The sequence below is a fragment of the Phoca vitulina genome, unplaced genomic scaffold (assembly GCF_004348235.1).
Source record: "Phoca vitulina isolate PV1807 unplaced genomic scaffold, GSC_HSeal_1.0 scaffold16, whole genome shotgun sequence".
NCBI classification, from domain to species: domain Eukaryota; kingdom Metazoa; phylum Chordata; class Mammalia; order Carnivora; family Phocidae; genus Phoca; species Phoca vitulina.
In genome coordinates, this window is record NW_022589719.1 from 562,963 (window position 1) to 578,872 (window position 15,910).

Consider the following 15,910-nt stretch of genomic DNA (forward strand, 5'->3'; position numbering starts at 1 on the left):
ATTCCTCTTCTCAGACCTTCCAGAGGTCTGAGGAGTGAGTCTTGGAATCTCAGTTTTTATCAGGTTCCCCAAATGATTCTTACATTTACATGATACAGTTTGGGAATCATTTACGTAAGGACTCTTACCCCACCATTCCATTGTGGCTGTTCCTCAGGCACATGTTCGTGGGAGAGTTTTAAGAAAAAAAAAGTTTGAGAGTCGGTGTTTTATAGCTAGGCATCCTGGGTTTGAGTCCTGGATCTGCCAATTATAAGTGCCTTTTACCCCTGAACAAATGACTTACCTCTATAATGCTCTAGTTTCCTCATTTGTATCATGTGGATAATAATAGTAGATATCTCCAGACATTGTGCTGAGGATTAAATGTGTTAATAACCTAGAAAGTGCTTAGAATTCTACTTGGCACATAATAAATGCTCGATAAATGCTATTAATTCAGGAATCTTCGGAAAATTGACTAGAGGTAAGGAAATGTGCCATATTCACCCTTCCATACTCTGTGTTCTGTGTTTGGGGACTACGATTCTCAAAACTACAGTTTTCCTTGTCAGCTGATTTTCCATTAAGTTTGGCCAGTAGAGGAGGAGGAGGGGAGAAGAAACTTCCTTCCGCTCTTCTTACCAGCTAGTCCTCTCAGTGTTGTTCCTACGGTGGCCCTTCACCCTGATGGTGACAGTTGGAATCTGTCTAGCTTTTCTCCTGCGTTCCCCAAACCACCTCCATTGTTGTCCCTTAGAAGCCCCAGCAGGACCCAGATAGGGCTGTCTGCTGGGAGGTCTGGCTCCTAGCCCTGGGAAACCTGGCCTGGAGGAATCTGAATTAGGGCGCTCCTATCTCTTCTCTTTGTTTGTCGAGGCTGCTTCCCGCAGGTCCCATCTCTGCGCTAAATCAGTGTGCTTCTCTTTACTTTTTGAAAAAGATTAGCACCTGCTTCGTCAATTCCATTATTTTCTCTCTGTTAAAAAACACAAAACAAAACAAAAAGCCTAGTGTGGTCTCTGTTTTTCTGACTGGACCCTGACAGATGTAGAATGTTAGAGATAAGCTTTTAATAATATTCTAGGCAAGAAGTGATGAAGGCGCAGATTACTGATTGAATGTGGGGGGAAGGGAAGGGAGAGTTCAAGATGACTTGGAACCCAGTAAATGAGAGGGTGGCAGTGCTCTTCTGAGAAGTAAAGAAAGCCATGGAGAGACTAGGTGATGAGTTTGGTGGTTGGGGGCTACTGAATTTGAGGTATCGCAGGCTGTGCAGTGGAAAAGTCTGGAAGGCAGCTGTAAAGAGACCGGGGCATGGATGGGAGTCATGAACACAGATGGATGAGGTTGTCACAGGAAAGAGGTAGAAAAATGAGATGCAAATGAAATGGGGAGTTGCCCACCTGGAATGGGAACATCAATTCTAGAAAGAGACCAAAGATGACAACTCATGCAAACGAAGAAAATATGAGGGGGTGGGGGCGGGGAGCAGGAACACGACCTTACAGAATATGGATTTAGGGAACTGGAGATGAGGAGGAGGGACCAGCGGGGAGGTGAGAGTACAGTGGCATAGAATTCAAGAATTCAAAAAGGAAGGAGTCACTCATCAGGAGCTGAGGAGAGGACAACTGAAGAAAGATGGGCGTTGTGGCTAGGAGGGTAGTGGTGGGCTCAGTGGAGCCGTGGCAGCGGGGAGTGGGGTGGGCAGCAGGGAGGGCACTTGGAAGCCTGATGCGCAAGCAGTAAGGACCAGATGGAACAGAGTCCTATGGCTTGGCTTTGAGAGGAGCAGGGAGAAGGGTGGGAGCTTAGGGGCGAAGTGGCCAGGTTTGGGCTTGTTTGGTTTGTCGGGGCCAGGGGAGTGGGACTCTTACCCTGCGATGCCAGAACTTCATTCCTTTCCCCATATATCTGTGTAGTCCTATCGGAGATTGCATTTGAATCCCTTCCACAATTATTAGCATCCTGAGGATGCTCCCTGTGGCTTAGCAGACAGGCTGTACACTGAGCAGCGAGAAGTGGAATATTCTGGGTATAGCACATTTGGTATTACAGCTGCGAGTATTTCAGTGCAGGGAGTTCATGCAGTAATAACCACCCCCCACATCTCACTGCCTTAACAGAAGCCCTCTTTCCCCCTCTTGTTAACAGCCCGCATAGCTGTTTGCAGACACTCTAACCTGCAGGGACCCAAGCTCCCTCCCAGCTAGTGCTCCCACCATTTTCTAGAGCCTCAGGGCCTCCTGGCCCTTCTGCATCCACAGATGTGGGAAGAGAATGGAGACTGTCCTGGAGGTCTTGGGGGCCTCAAGTCCCGTGTCTCATGTCCCATGTCCCAGTCGATGGTAGATGAGCCTGGAAAATGTAGAACATTGCCCAGGAAGTTGAGGGGAAACACAAAGACCGCTAAACAACAATAAGGTTCTTTCTTCGTTTTGCTTTGTTTTTGTTTTTTTTTTCATTTCCAAACTCCTTCACTCTGCACATAATAATCTCTTCTTTTACATTCTAGCAGAATTTGCTTGTAGTCCAGCCTACACTCCCAGTTCACTCGCTCAACAAATGTTTACACAGTGCCTACTGTTCTAGAGCACCATGAATACATACATGTCACATTTTAACAAGGAAGCGGAGGGGAATTCAAAATCGCAATGTAGAGAGAGCAGTGCTGCGTCACTTATATACTGGCTGTGTATCCAGAGGTGGATTAATTCTGCTCAGGAAGTTCAGGAAAGATGTTGCAGAGGAGATGGCATTTGACCCGTGACTTGATGATAGGAGTTCGCCAGGCTGAGAAGCTGGGTGGGGTGGTGAAGATGGGGGCGGGGGGTGGGGCTCCGTCTTCTAGGCGTTTCAGGCAAAAAGATCAGCATTAGCAAAAGCATGATGGGGTGAGGATGCTTGGCCTATTTGGAAAGTTTCAAATCTGAGTGTAGCTGGAGCTCATCTGGAAGAGATGGTCTAAAGCTAAGTTGAAGGGTGAGTCCAAAGTCAACTTGTGAAAGTCCTTATATGATACACTGTTATGGGCCAAATTCTGTCCCTCCCCCTGGCCCCACATCTATGTGTTGAAGTCCAAACCCCCGGAACCTCAGAATGAGATTTTATTTGAAGATAGGGTCGTAACAGAGGTAATTAAATTAAAATGAAGCCTTTCAAGGTCCCTAATGCAAAAAGGCTTGTGTCCTTATAAGAAGAGGAAATTAGGACACAGACATGCACAGAGAGAAGGCCATGTGATGATACAGGGAGAAGGTGGCCATCTATAAGATAAGGGGAGAGGTCCTCAGAAGAAACCAACTCTGCTGACACCTTAATCTCGGACTTGTAGCCGCTGGAAGTGTGCAGATGTGATTTCCGTTGTTTGAGCCAAACCTGCCCATGGTGCTTCATTGTGGAAGCCCTCGCTGACTATGTATACCAAAGGGTAGGAATGGAAGGGATGTATTCTAGAGACATTTTGGAGTCAGAATCAAGGAGGCTTGAGGAGTGAGGCAAGGGTGGGGGGGGTGGTAGGGCAAAGCTAAGGATGGCTCGAGTTTTGAGCTCAGTCTCCCGGGTGGATGGGTGGTGGGGCTGGTAACTGTGAGATGAGGTGAAGGAGGAGAAAGTTGCACTGCCCGGTGATCGTTTCACGTGCGTATCTTACCCCGCTGCAAGCCTGGAAGTCTCTAGGGTAGGGGACTTCCTAGTGAAGGCCAAGGGACTGTATTGCTTTTAAAATCCGTGCAGGCTACAGGGGACTTGATTGATTTATTTCAGTTTCTCACTGGTGTTATTAATTGTTCGAGTCACATTGATGGGATCCCAGACGACTCTGGCCAAAAGCTTACAAATTAAAAACAATTGCCCTGTGCTGCCTTCCCCAGAGAGTGTAAAGTGTACAGTATTTCCACCCTCAGGTCATTTGGTGGAACTCTGTGGCTGAATTACCCAGCAGGGGTCTCTGGACAGAGAAAGCATATGTCTACATTACCTCTTTGAAAGTGGAATGGGACACAACCTCTGCCAGCTCTTTGTTTTTCTCTGAGCCATTCTATTAATGCCAATCCAATAGAGAAAATGACAAAATGTAATTGCATTTTGAGCATCAAAAAACTAGTAGATAAATACGTAATAGAGTCAGTGCGGGGCTTTGTCTATGACAGCAACCCCAAATAAGTGATCATTTTAAAGAAAGCCTTCTTGAGACTTGGAGCATAGAGGAACCCGTGGTTTAGTCTAGATACTCACTTGCTTTCGTTTCCTCCCATAATTCAGAATTGCATGGGGGCGGGAGAGATGCGGTCGTTGTTAAAAGCAGAGCCCCAAGAAAATGCGCACGCCTGGGCTGCCAAGAACTTGCTGAGGAGGCACAGAGACATTTTTAATTGGCTGCAAAACACAGTTGAGGCTGGTAATTTGACGTAGGAGAGGTTTTCAGAAAATTGCTAAACCCTAGGGAATTGTCCCAGAATAAAAGAAAATCATCCTCCCGTTGTTTATAACATAGAAGCAAACTCCGTGTTTTGTTGCCATGTCCGGGTTTTTATGAAATGTGTGAAGATTGCAAAGCCCATCGTAGGACAAAAGGACTGACTCTTCAGCAGTTTTTTAGTTTTGATGTTCCTTCCAGAATTTGCTCTCCTGTTGTCTGCTTCCTCTGGAACCCCGTTTCCTTCTCTGTTAGCAGCGAGAAAGCCGCTCAGCGGAAAGATCCTGGAAGCCCACTCTCCTTGGCCTCTTGTTCCTCCTCCTCACGCCTTCCCCAGGTGACACCAGGATTCATGACATCCTTTGCAGTGAGTTTTTCGCAAACCCCTCTGTATTTTTTTTTTTTTTTTCAAATCTCCCTCTCCCTCTATTCTAAAGAAAAGATCCAGAGACACACAAAGTGCCACTAAAACATTTATTTATTGCCTCTCCCACCCCAGGTATCAGAAATAATAAAACATTTGTTACAGCTTAAACTTTTAATACTTTTCTTCCAAAAGTGTTTTCTAACTTTGGGTCAAGACTGTGATCAGTTCTGAAGAGAAATACTGGCCGACCCTCCACGAGAGGATGATCGGGCAAGGCTATCCGTCCTGTAGGAGAACATGGCAAATGCTCGAGGCCGGTGAAGTTCAGCACACCTTTCACTCTTTCTTCTCCACTTGTTGTGTTAGGCCTCCAAACCCAATACCTGTAGGGCCAAAATTTTTGGCGTAGCAAACTGTGAACGAGAGGGGGGTGAAAGGGAGAGAGAATGGGTTGGTTAGACCTCAGTTGCGCTTCCTGGGGTCTGGACAGTCCTTTCACCTGTGAGAGGCATCCTTGTCATACCTGTGTTCATAAGTTAACTTTGAAGTATATTGAACTACATTGACTTTTGATCTGCTGATAAAAATTGTTCATACTTACGGGCACTTAGGACTAAGTGTTCACAGGCGTTCTGTCATTTGAGCCAAGATAAAATGGCCCCTGCTTGCGTGCCCAGCCTCGTCCCCTCTTGCCACCGCCTCCTTCCCGCCACCCCAGGCACACAGAACCACCCGCGGTCCCTGGGATGAACCACGGTGCCCTGGCGGGGGTGCCGTTGCACGCACTGCTCCCCGTTCCTCGGCTGTCCCCCACCAAAGTCCACATTCACCCTTAAGACCAGAGGAGGCTTGTCTTCTAAGAAGCCTTCCCTCACACCCCAAGCTGCTCACTTGCCTCTTTGTATGCTACTGCATTGTATTACTACCGGAGCTTTCTTCCCTTGGCAATGCGATTATTTGTCTACGGGTCGATCTCTCTGCTGGCTGCAGCAACATTTTAGGGTTTTTGGCCTGTGAATGCTGAGGACCCTCTGTGTCCTCCGCTGTCAGGAAAAGGCATCTCCCGTGGGATAGTGCATTCCTTCGCATTCTGTCTCCCTGTGGGCAAAGCTTTGGCATCCTGCAGTCTTGATTAGGAATGGCCTGCCTCTGCCCCTCTCTCATCGCTCCTCTCACTCCATTCCAACACACACAGTTGGAGACCTAGGGATACCATCATTACTTGCAAGGGTGGGCGGGCCCCACTGAGAAACAATAGGCCCCGGAGAGGCTCTGAGGTTGAGGTCACATTGCCTTGGCCCGAATGCATCCCTTCCTTTTTGTAGCATCAGAAGAGAGCTAACCTTTCCTACCTCTCCACAAGACAAAGGGACCGTGGAGGCATCTGGGGCTAGAGCTGTGAGAACCAGAAGGAAAACCTGTTTCTCAGTGCTGTCCCTGCGATCACTAAGTGATATGCAACATTAGAAACAGAAACGTCAGGAAGGAAGGAGGGAGAGAGCAAGAGCGGGAGGGAGGGAGGGAGGGAGGGAAGGATCTAGATATGTCTTGATTAATTAAAGAGAGGTCAGACTCTCTAAACTAATGAACTATTATTTAATCTAATGAACTAAAGAGAGTTCATCTTCCCGCAGTCGCCCGTAACTACCACTTGGGTAGACAGAGGGCATTTGGGTTTTCTGAAGGGCATGTGATGCTGTTTATCGAGTCCTGTGGCCTCTTCCAGGACTCCTCGTCTCTGCCCCTAGGCACCCAGCTGCCTTGAACCACTGAGCATCTGCAAGCATCCGGTCCCTCCCACATGCTCTAATGGAGGACCAGAGCTGGGCCGGGGGCGGGGAGAATTCTTTCCCTTTGGTGGTTTTGCTCCCCATCCTAAGAGCCCAAACTCTGCTCAGGCTGAGCAGCCATGCCGCCTGGCAACCACAACTTACCCTCTAAGGATCCTTCTTGGGAAAACCTCTCAAGAGAGTCCCCAAACCACTCACCTTTGCAGTAAAGTTCCCCATCTTTGTCAGTGACGTTCGTGGACTCTAGACTCTTCCCACAGATGGCGCAGCGAAAACAGGTCTTGTGCCAAGGCTGAGGGGTGCAGGAGAGCGGGAGAGCTATGTAAGTGTGGGGGGCAGCATATTCTGTGTCCGTGTTAAATCTCACCAGCAGCATATAAAGGAGTGCCACTGTCTTAACCACTCATGTATCTAGTTGACCCCAGAATAATTTTTCCAGGGGTTCAAAGAAAATGAGATGCTATGGATTCGGCCAGCAATTCTTAGAACCCCTACAAATAAATTTATCAAAGTGATCACCATATGTATTCCTTCAGAACAGACTAAATAGAAAAGGGCTTCCCCCTTCTAGAAGATCAAGGAATAAAGTAGAGAGAAAGGAACTCGGACTTGGGGCACTGAATACATTCATTTACACTGTATAATATAAAGTTAAAGAAGAAAAGAAGTGAAGAAAGAAGGCGATTAGCCAGGTAATTCGGCTTTGCTTGAACTCTGTGTATGTCATGGAAGAGAGCTGCCTGGCTTGGATCGTCACAAGATGGCCTGCTTCTGCACACCCGCTGTCCACCAGGCATGGCCTAGGGGTTCTCATACATCTTCAAGTAGTCAGTTGGAGGGTGGAGACTGCCCTCATATTTGAAGTCAGACACTCTCCAGGGCCCTTATTTCCACCCACCCCACTCCACTTTAGTATAAACGGGTTTTCCTTTTCCTTTGTTGGGCCCGAACCCTCTGGTGAATACCCTGAAACCAGAGGTGTAGAACCAAGTGTGCGGTCCTGTCTCAGACATCGGATGACTCCCCCGACTGCCAAGACGCTTGGGAGCAAGGATGCTTCTCGCTGCCGTGAGGGGTCTGCTCTACCCATTGGTGCTGATTGAGTTATGCAGTGGTGACGAGCTCACAGGTCTGACACCTTTCTGGAAGGATTTTGGACACTGAAGGACAAGGGGCTTGTGCACCTTTGTATCTCCGAGCTTCTGGCTGGGTGCCTTCCGCCTAGTGGACTGAGGCTTGTTGCATCGAATTGCACCAGTTTTAGTTTCCAAGGGCTCTGCTGAGTGGCAGCCACAGCCCAGGAAAGTGGGTGAGGATGGGTGGCTCCTAATGTGGCTCCTGGGAGCAAAGGAGAATAAAGGGCCCGGCTCCCACCTGCGCACAGTTCCTACTCTCCTTTCTCACTCCTCCCAACTGATCCTGTGCAGATGAGCAAGTCCCATTTGGCTCACCTGGCAGTCCTTACCTTGCCCCCTCCCATCACCTTCTCAGCAGCGTAGACTGACTTCCCACATCGGGGGCACTTCTCTGACTCTCCAAATTTTCCGGTGAACTTGGAAGGGTTGCTGGTGGTGGCTGAGCGTGCAGGCTTTGGGGACCTGGTGGGAACAGACGAATGAATGAAACCTATAGACCTTGTTGGCAAAGAGGACTTAGCTGTGTGACCGTGAGTGAGTTACTTAACTTCTCTGTGCTTCAGACTCCTCATCTGGAAAAAGGAGCTGCCTTCCTCACAGGGTTGTTGAGATGGTTTGATGAGGGGACGTGAGGAAAGCCCTCAGAAGTCTGAGTGTCTCCTGGTATGGAGTAAGGGCTAGCAAACCTAGCTCTCATTGGCTTAAATCTTTCTGTCGTTAAGCCTTTAGCTAGTGTTCCATGTGCATTAGCTTGTGTTGTTGTCATGTTAGTATTGTTGCTAGTGTTTAGATTTTTCTGTACCATCTCGAAGCCTACTGGTCTGCTTTACTGAGTGAGTCGTGAAGATACTTTAGAGCAAGATGGGATCTCGACAATTGATAGTGAACAAACCACAGTCCAATACGCTGATGCGTCCTTGTCACAGTTCAGGTTGTCATCCTGCCTCAAAAGGTCACCTGTCCCCATGTCGAGCAACATCTAAGATAGAAGCACAGGAACCGCCCCCGCCCCCCATAGTTTCCATCTCTGTTGGTGTTTCCTTGTACATTTACCACTTGCATCTCATCATAACCTCTAAGATAGGCAGGGCTAGCTGGGGGAAAGCAAGGGTTCCAGGGGTACCTGCCCAAGGTCAGGCAGCTCATGACTGGTGGAGCTGGGACCAAACCCAGGTCTGTGGACTCTTATTCCTCTTGGTGTAACGTCACAAGGAAGCCATAACAGAGAAGAGTGGGCTTCGGGCAATGCATGGCCCAGAATGCGGTCGGTATCTTTCTTCACTAAACAGTGTCCAGTTGGGATCGAGTAATGAGAAAAATTCAAATGACTAATCATACATCGCTGCATCATTTTCCCAGGCTGTACCATGGGCTACTCTCTTTGGAAGGGGCCAGATGACAGTTTAGATGGTCTAACTGCTGCCCTCTGGGGGGGACCCTCCATGGGCCACTGGCTCGTGTGGGCCTTTCTGCCTAGTCCCACTGTGGAGCTGAGCCTGGAAACCAGCTGGCCAGACAACACTGTGGGCAAGTGGCTGTCAGTCTGTACTCAGTTCCAGGCGGGAAGTCAGCAAGATCATCAAGACAGTAGACCACTTGGTAGATGGAGGTTGTACGGGGTGGTAGCCCAGCTTCCCTTCATCATGCTGGGGGGACGTCAGCACTGTGTTGTCAGCAGGCAGCTAGGGGTCCCAGAGGACAGTCATAATTGATTGTTTACTCCTGAGGCCCACTGCCCTCCCTGCAGACCCACCCTTCCTGTGATGTGGACATTAGTCATCTTACAACCCGAGGGAAGAAATCTTTTAGTGACAAGCCCACAGCGAATGGCCATTGCTTCCCTGCCATATTTATGTGATTTACACAGAAACGCTCAAAGGGGAAGAAAAGAGACTCCATGCAGTTTTAGCAAAGGTCAAACAATGGAAAATCTGCACTTTCTGGGTTTTCTCTTGACATGCAAACCAAGAGCCATGGTATAAAAGTAATTGCCCTTTAGAAAGGCAGATAATTTGAAGAGAGTCTTGGGAGAGATGACACATTGTTAAAACTTGGTCAGACTGAGTATTCCTATTGTTGGCAAGTCAACAATAGAGTCCATTCTCCCACTTGCAGAAAACGTTGCTATAGGAACAGAATGAACTGTCCTGATAGCTGGGGCTCTACCGGGCTGGGAGAAGCGGGGCAGTAACTCACTGTTGGAACTGGAGGCCCAGATGTTCTCCTGTGTCCGTGCTGAGGCAGCCGGCGCCTTGTCCGTACCCGATCCCCTTGGGGCCATACCTGCGCCCGTAGCAGATCTTACAGTAGATCTCCGACTCGTGAGCTGCCACCGTGGTGCTGTCGAGAGCCTTCCTGCAGGCCACTGCCGGAGAAGGGAGGGTCAGGGGGCTGGGGCCACAGTTCCTCCCCCACTTCCTTGAAGCCCTGATGCCATGCTCAGGGCCAAGAGACCCAGCAAGAGGGGCCCCCGGCCAGGAGCACAACTTTGATTCCTGACCAGAGCATTCTGAGCTGTGGGCTCCACGGCACCCCTGATTTCACAGGTGAGGAAGCTGGGAAGCAGAAAAGGGACAGAAAGTGCTCAGCGGAGCCCAGCTAGAAAGAGGGGGAGGCCAGGATCGGAACCAACTGTGTGGTCTTGGACCAGCTGAGAATATTGTCCCTGAATCCAAACAACCTGAATCCCTGAGTGTCTCAGCCCAGATGACACCAGGGAAGTGTGTGTCTGTGTGTGCAGGTGTGGGTAGAGGATAAGGCGCTGAGGCTGGGGATGAGTTTATTTTTCCTTAATCATATCAGAATCAGTGGCAAGCAGTTTCTCTACCTACTTTGAAGAGCACTCTGATATGCAAGGAGTCAGTTACCACTGAGGTTACTTTTGATCCAGTTCTAGAAGCGGGAGGTGGTGGAGGGGTAGACCTATCTCATAGACCCTTAGGCTTATATTGGCTTAAGCCCCCTGGTCACTGGTTACCCAATATAAAGTATCCCCCATAATATAAAGTATATAAGACAAGCCTCCATTTTCCAAAAAGAAGATATATAGAAAAGGTTTTTTTTTTTGCCAATTTGAAAAAATAAACTTTTGACATCTAAAACTAATGATGTACTATATATTGGCTAATTGAATTAAAAAAATAAAATAAACTTTTAAGGATGTACATGAAAGTATTAAAAATCTACTTATAATATTTAATTTAATAATATAGATCAATAATATGTTGATTTGGAGAGTTTCCTTTTTCTAACCTCACACAAATTCAGGAAACGATTGTATCCAAATTCTTCCTCTGCGTCTTCACCATCAGCATCTCCCTATCACCAGTGTCTTTTTGAGGCAGCGGACTCAGCTCTCCAGCTCCCCACTTCTGTCTGCATCTTTGAGGGGCAGCCCTGTTTGTACCTGAGCAGGAGGCTGTCACCCGGAATTTATATCTCAACCAGAAGTTCCTATTAGCATAACATTTGAGCAGCTTTAAAGAACATGTAGCTGGGCGCCTGGATGGCTCTGTCAGTTAAGCGTCTGACTCTTGATTTCGGCTCAGGTCATGATCTCAGGGTCGTGGGATCAAGCCCCACATTGGGCTTGGCGCTTGCCATGGAGTCTGCTTGAGATTCTCTCTCTCCCTCTGCCTCTGTCCCTACCCCCACTCGTGCTCTCTCCCTCTAAATAAATAAATAAAATCTTAAAAAAATATATGTAGGATTTCTATAACTTAATAACTTGCTGCACTGCTTTGTAACAGTGATTCTTAAAGGTTGTTTATTGTGGTACTCACTGCTTATAATAGTGAGGTGGTAGCCCCAAGAATGAATAACACATGTGCATTTGATTTATTTGCCTCCTTTTTTGTTTTTAACCAGTTCAAGTGACCTTTATAAGCAATCCAGCATGAATGAAGTTGTTGCAGGGTAATATGCCTTCCTCAAATGGTATTTTATTTAAAAACATAAAGTAATTGAATATGAGAGTGGGTGAAGAGAAGGTTGTGGATGAGGGGTTGGTGGTTGTGTGGATGGGGAAGTGAATGGAAATTCATTAAACAATTATGTCAACATTGTATGTGTTAAAAAGTCTGTATATTACCTATCTCCACCCTTATTACTATCACTACAAGTCTCCAGAAAAACATCTCCAATATTCATTGATATTCTAGACTGTGAGTTCCTTGAGGGCAACACTTGTATTTTAATAACCTCAGTACATAGCATGGGGCCTGGCCCAGAGTTAGTCCTCTGTAAACGTTTGTTGAATGAATGAATGAGTGAGTAGATGAATGCATGCATGCACGTGTGAATAATGGTCAGTGACTCGTCCGTGATTCTACAGCAGTAAGTTGCAGAGCCATGACTGGCCTCCGGTCCTCTGACCCCCTGCTCCAGTCCATCCCTCCAGGACTGTGTATGCCCCATCATGCCTGGGCCCTTCCTATAGCCACGTCCCGGGTCCTGACCAGCATCCGTACCCAGGCACCCCTGTAGCCATTCACCGCCATGTACGTGATGTGTGGTCAGTGCAAGATACACACCGATTTCCATCACTAAGTACAAACAAAAAGGAATACAAAATATCCCACGAATAATGTGTATCTTGATTACATGTGGAAATTATAATTTTTGGATATATTGGGTTAAATAAAATGTTTAAAAATTAATGTCACTTCTTTATACCTTTCTAAAAATATGCCTACTAGAAACGTTAAATGTATATTTGTAGCTTGCATTATATTTCTTTGGACTGCACTGGTAAGGAGGATTAAGATTTGTCTAGAAGTTTGGAGAACTGGCCAGGGACAAGCTAAGGTAGGCTCTGCTTTTCTGAAGCCTATTTATGACAACTGCAGGTTGGCCTGTGAACAGGCAAGTTCTGGGGTGATAAAATAGAAGAGCATGCTCCTCTCCGGGATCCTTCTGTCCACTACCACAAAAATGTGTACTGCTCGTATCCTCATCCCACCCATGAGTTCTAAGGAAAATATCAAAGGATTAAAAGGGATGTACCAGTAAATACTCACATCCCTTCTACCATGGCTCCATTGAACAGGGGGTCTTCCTGCTACCTGAGGAAAACAAGACACCCCTGACCATGGAAAGCTTCCCTACACATCCTGTTCTCACTCAGATATTAAAGTTGATCAGAGGAGAATAGAGGCCTGATCGAGAACCCCCGTTTTCATCTTGTGACAACCTGTGTGGTGGATACTGTCATCTCCATTTTATAGATGGGGAAATTGAGGCTCACGATGGTGAAATCACTTGCCCAAGATCACGCAGTTATTACATGGCAGAGCCCAGGCTCAAGCCCTAGTCATTTGTACTCTAATTCCAGTGGTCTTTCCATTACTCCTTGCGCCTACTCGTTTTAAAGAGCACTAGCTGTTTCTGGACAAAAGCCAGAAGGTTATAGAAGGGACTCTTGAGCAATGACTTCTGGGTAATAATGTTGAATCTGATGGATGTGTATGATGACTTAAAAATAATTACCCATTGAGGTGCCTGGGTGGTTCAGTCGGTTAAGCGTCCAACTCGATTTCGGCTCCGGTCATGATCTCAGGGTTGTGGGATTGAGCCCCGCATCAGGATCCGCCGTGCTGGGCATGGAGCCTGCTTAAGATTCGCTCTCTCCCTCTCCCTCTGCCCCTCCCCACCTCAAAACCCAAAGCTTTAGTAAATCCGCCCACCCAGTCACTCAGAGCTGCTCTTCCATAAGAATTCTGTTTGCTGCGGAAGGTAAGAGATCATGGAAACTCCTGCAGCAGATAAAACATTATTATTTCTGGCAGCTTAAGGACAAAGTGCCTCCATGCTTTAACAGATGGAGCCCAATCCTTGAAGTTCTGTGTGAAACAGTTTGGGGCAGTGTGATGCCTTGCGGCCACTGGGCTAAATCATGGCAGTGGTGTGGGGGACCATGTGGGGAGGAGGTCTGCCAAATGTCCAGCAAAGCTAGCCCTTAAGCCAGACCTACAGGAGCAAAGCAAGGAAGGTAAGTGGCCAAAAAAGACTGTTCTCCTGGACCTGGACTAGCCACTGAAAACTCTAGAATGAAGTCATGTTGAAGGGACTGGACTGAGGGTCTAAAGGTACAGGTTCTACTCCCGGCTTTGCTGCACATGCTTAGAGATGAGAAATGATTTGTCCAAAGTCATGGGTCAGGCAAAGCCAGACTTCCAGGTGGACCCCAGGGTTTGTATTCCCCCCCCAGTTTTGACATTTGTGCATTTGTGTCCAGCAGGTGATGGTAAAGATACCCTTTGTCAGGCTACTGGTGGCCAGGCCCCAAACTCTTCCCTTTTGGACTATTACAGAATTGGCATACATTGCCCCTCGCCTGACACAGGTTCTTTCTTTTGGAAAGACCAGTCGCAGCTGGCTTCAGTAACACTGGCCTGTGGGAACAACATAGAGCCAGATCCATCCTGGCTCCAGATAAGCGATGGCTTCCTTTCTCTGCCAAGTCACACTTTGTAAATGTTGCCACTGGGTCAAGGTTTTCACCATGGTGGCAGCAGCAGGCCAGCTTGTTCTGACTTTGAGTGGCAGGGTAATGGCCTCTTGCTGGGCAAGCAATTGGCGAGAGGGTGCTCAGGAGAACACCATCCTTTTACGAGGGGCCCCAAAGTGATATTTCTTTCTTTCTTCTTCTTTTTTTTTTTTAAGTAGGCTCCAAGCCCCCAGCCCAATGTGGGGCTTGAACTCATGACCCTGACATCAAGAGTCAGACGCTTAACCAGCGGAGCCACCCAGGCGCCCCCAAAGTGATATTTCTATTAAGTTCCCAGGTGATGCTGCTGCTGTTGGTCCCGGGACCAGAGCCTGAGGACCACCAATATACAGTATCTGTGGGTAAATGTGAACTTCGCAAAGCCCTCTGGATGCTGCGGGGCCCTCGTGGTGTTCACCAAACTCACTGCAGTGGAAGCAGGTCTTGTGGAAACTCCTTCCATTGCACTGGATTTCTTCTGCGTGGTAGACTGTCTTTTCGCAGGCTCCACATTTTGCTCCTCCGCCCCAGTTTGGCATCTTGAAGACCCTCTGACCAAGGTCAAGTCTAACAGGATATAAAGCAAATACCCTGAATGTAGGTAACCTCAGGAGGGAGCAAGTGCTTGGTAGTACTGTGGTCTCAAGACCAGGATCCAGCCCCAGTGTGTTTGGTGGTTCATTCATTCATTCATTCATGCATGCATTCATCCATTCGTTCAGCAAATAGTTACTGTGTGTACATCCCTGAAAAAGCTCGGACACTCAGATGGCTCTGAGCAAGTCACTTTACTACTTTAGGACTCCGTTTCCTCTTCTGTTAAATTTCAGTAGCACTGGCCCTTATGTACCGCACAGGGTTCTTAGAAGGAATAGATGAGCTAATTTTGTGTATATGAAATTATATACAAATATTAAATATTTTTTTGCATCTAAGGTTTTAAACATTCCATCGGAAGTGGGGATGATCTATGAAAATGGCATATCTTCTTATCTAGCTCAGTGCTTCTCAGATCACATCAGATCTTGCTACTCTGCAGATGCTGGTTTGGTAGATGTGGGTGAGGCAGGAAATTCTGCATTTCTAACAGTCTCCAGGCAGTGCTGATGCTACTCATAGGGGACCACCCTTTGGGTAGCAAAGCCTTAGCTAATCTTGCTGATAAAAATCTATGATAAATAGACTCCTCCTATCCCTCAGACCCAAGCAATAAGCTACAATGGTGCTACACTAGCTCAGTAGTCTGGACACCTGCCTTCTGCTCTTGGGACTACCGTCGCGGGCCGTGGACAGAGATGAACTGCGTGGCTTCCCTTACGTCTGTCTCCCCACCTATACTATGAAGAGGGTCATTCTTTCCCGTGTGTATATAGAGGACCAAATGACACGATGTGCAGGAAGGTACTTGGCAGAGCTCACCGTGCCAGGTGTGATCACAGGAGGCAGGTGATGATGCTGCGTGTCCTCCCATACCCTTCTAGGACCTTCGGCTGCAGGAGCGGCTGATAGTCACAGCCCCAGACCCTCATTGTCTCCTCGAGATAACATTTGTGTGAGAGATACCAGACAAGTAGGGGCATCCAAAAACAACTTTCCCTCTCTTTCTGCGTCTGTGCATGAGTATGAATCCAGTTGTCAGTTTTCCCAGAGCATAACTAAAATCAGGCATCCGTACTCAGTGACATTTCTGAAATCCTGCCAGCTCCAGGGGTCTGAATTTCCTCTGAGATC

At 47.6% G+C, this 15,910-nt stretch overlaps 2 protein-coding genes across 3 annotated transcripts in view; one reads left to right on the forward strand and one right to left on the reverse strand.

Annotated features, from left to right (window-relative positions):
- ZDHHC13 (zinc finger DHHC-type palmitoyltransferase 13) overlaps nt 1-15,910 on the forward strand; it is a 116,046-nt gene that overhangs the window by 49,228 nt on the left and 50,908 nt on the right. The window lies entirely within an intron of this gene.
- Nucleotides 4,964-14,718, reverse strand: CSRP3 (cysteine and glycine rich protein 3). 2 transcript variants are annotated; one of them, XM_032414165.1, is made up of 5 exons: nt 14,607-14,718; nt 9,889-10,057; nt 8,040-8,154; nt 6,755-6,848; nt 4,964-5,179 (listed from the first exon to the last, which is right to left on the reverse strand). In XM_032414165.1, the coding sequence occupies exons 1-5, from the start codon at nt 14,716-14,718 to the stop codon at nt 5,103-5,105; spliced, it is 567 nt and encodes a 188-aa protein (XP_032270056.1). In that variant the 3' UTR covers nt 4,964-5,102. The 2 variants fall into 2 exon arrangements, with proteins under 2 accessions (XP_032270056.1, XP_032270055.1); XM_032414164.1 differs by having other exon boundaries at nt 8,022-8,154.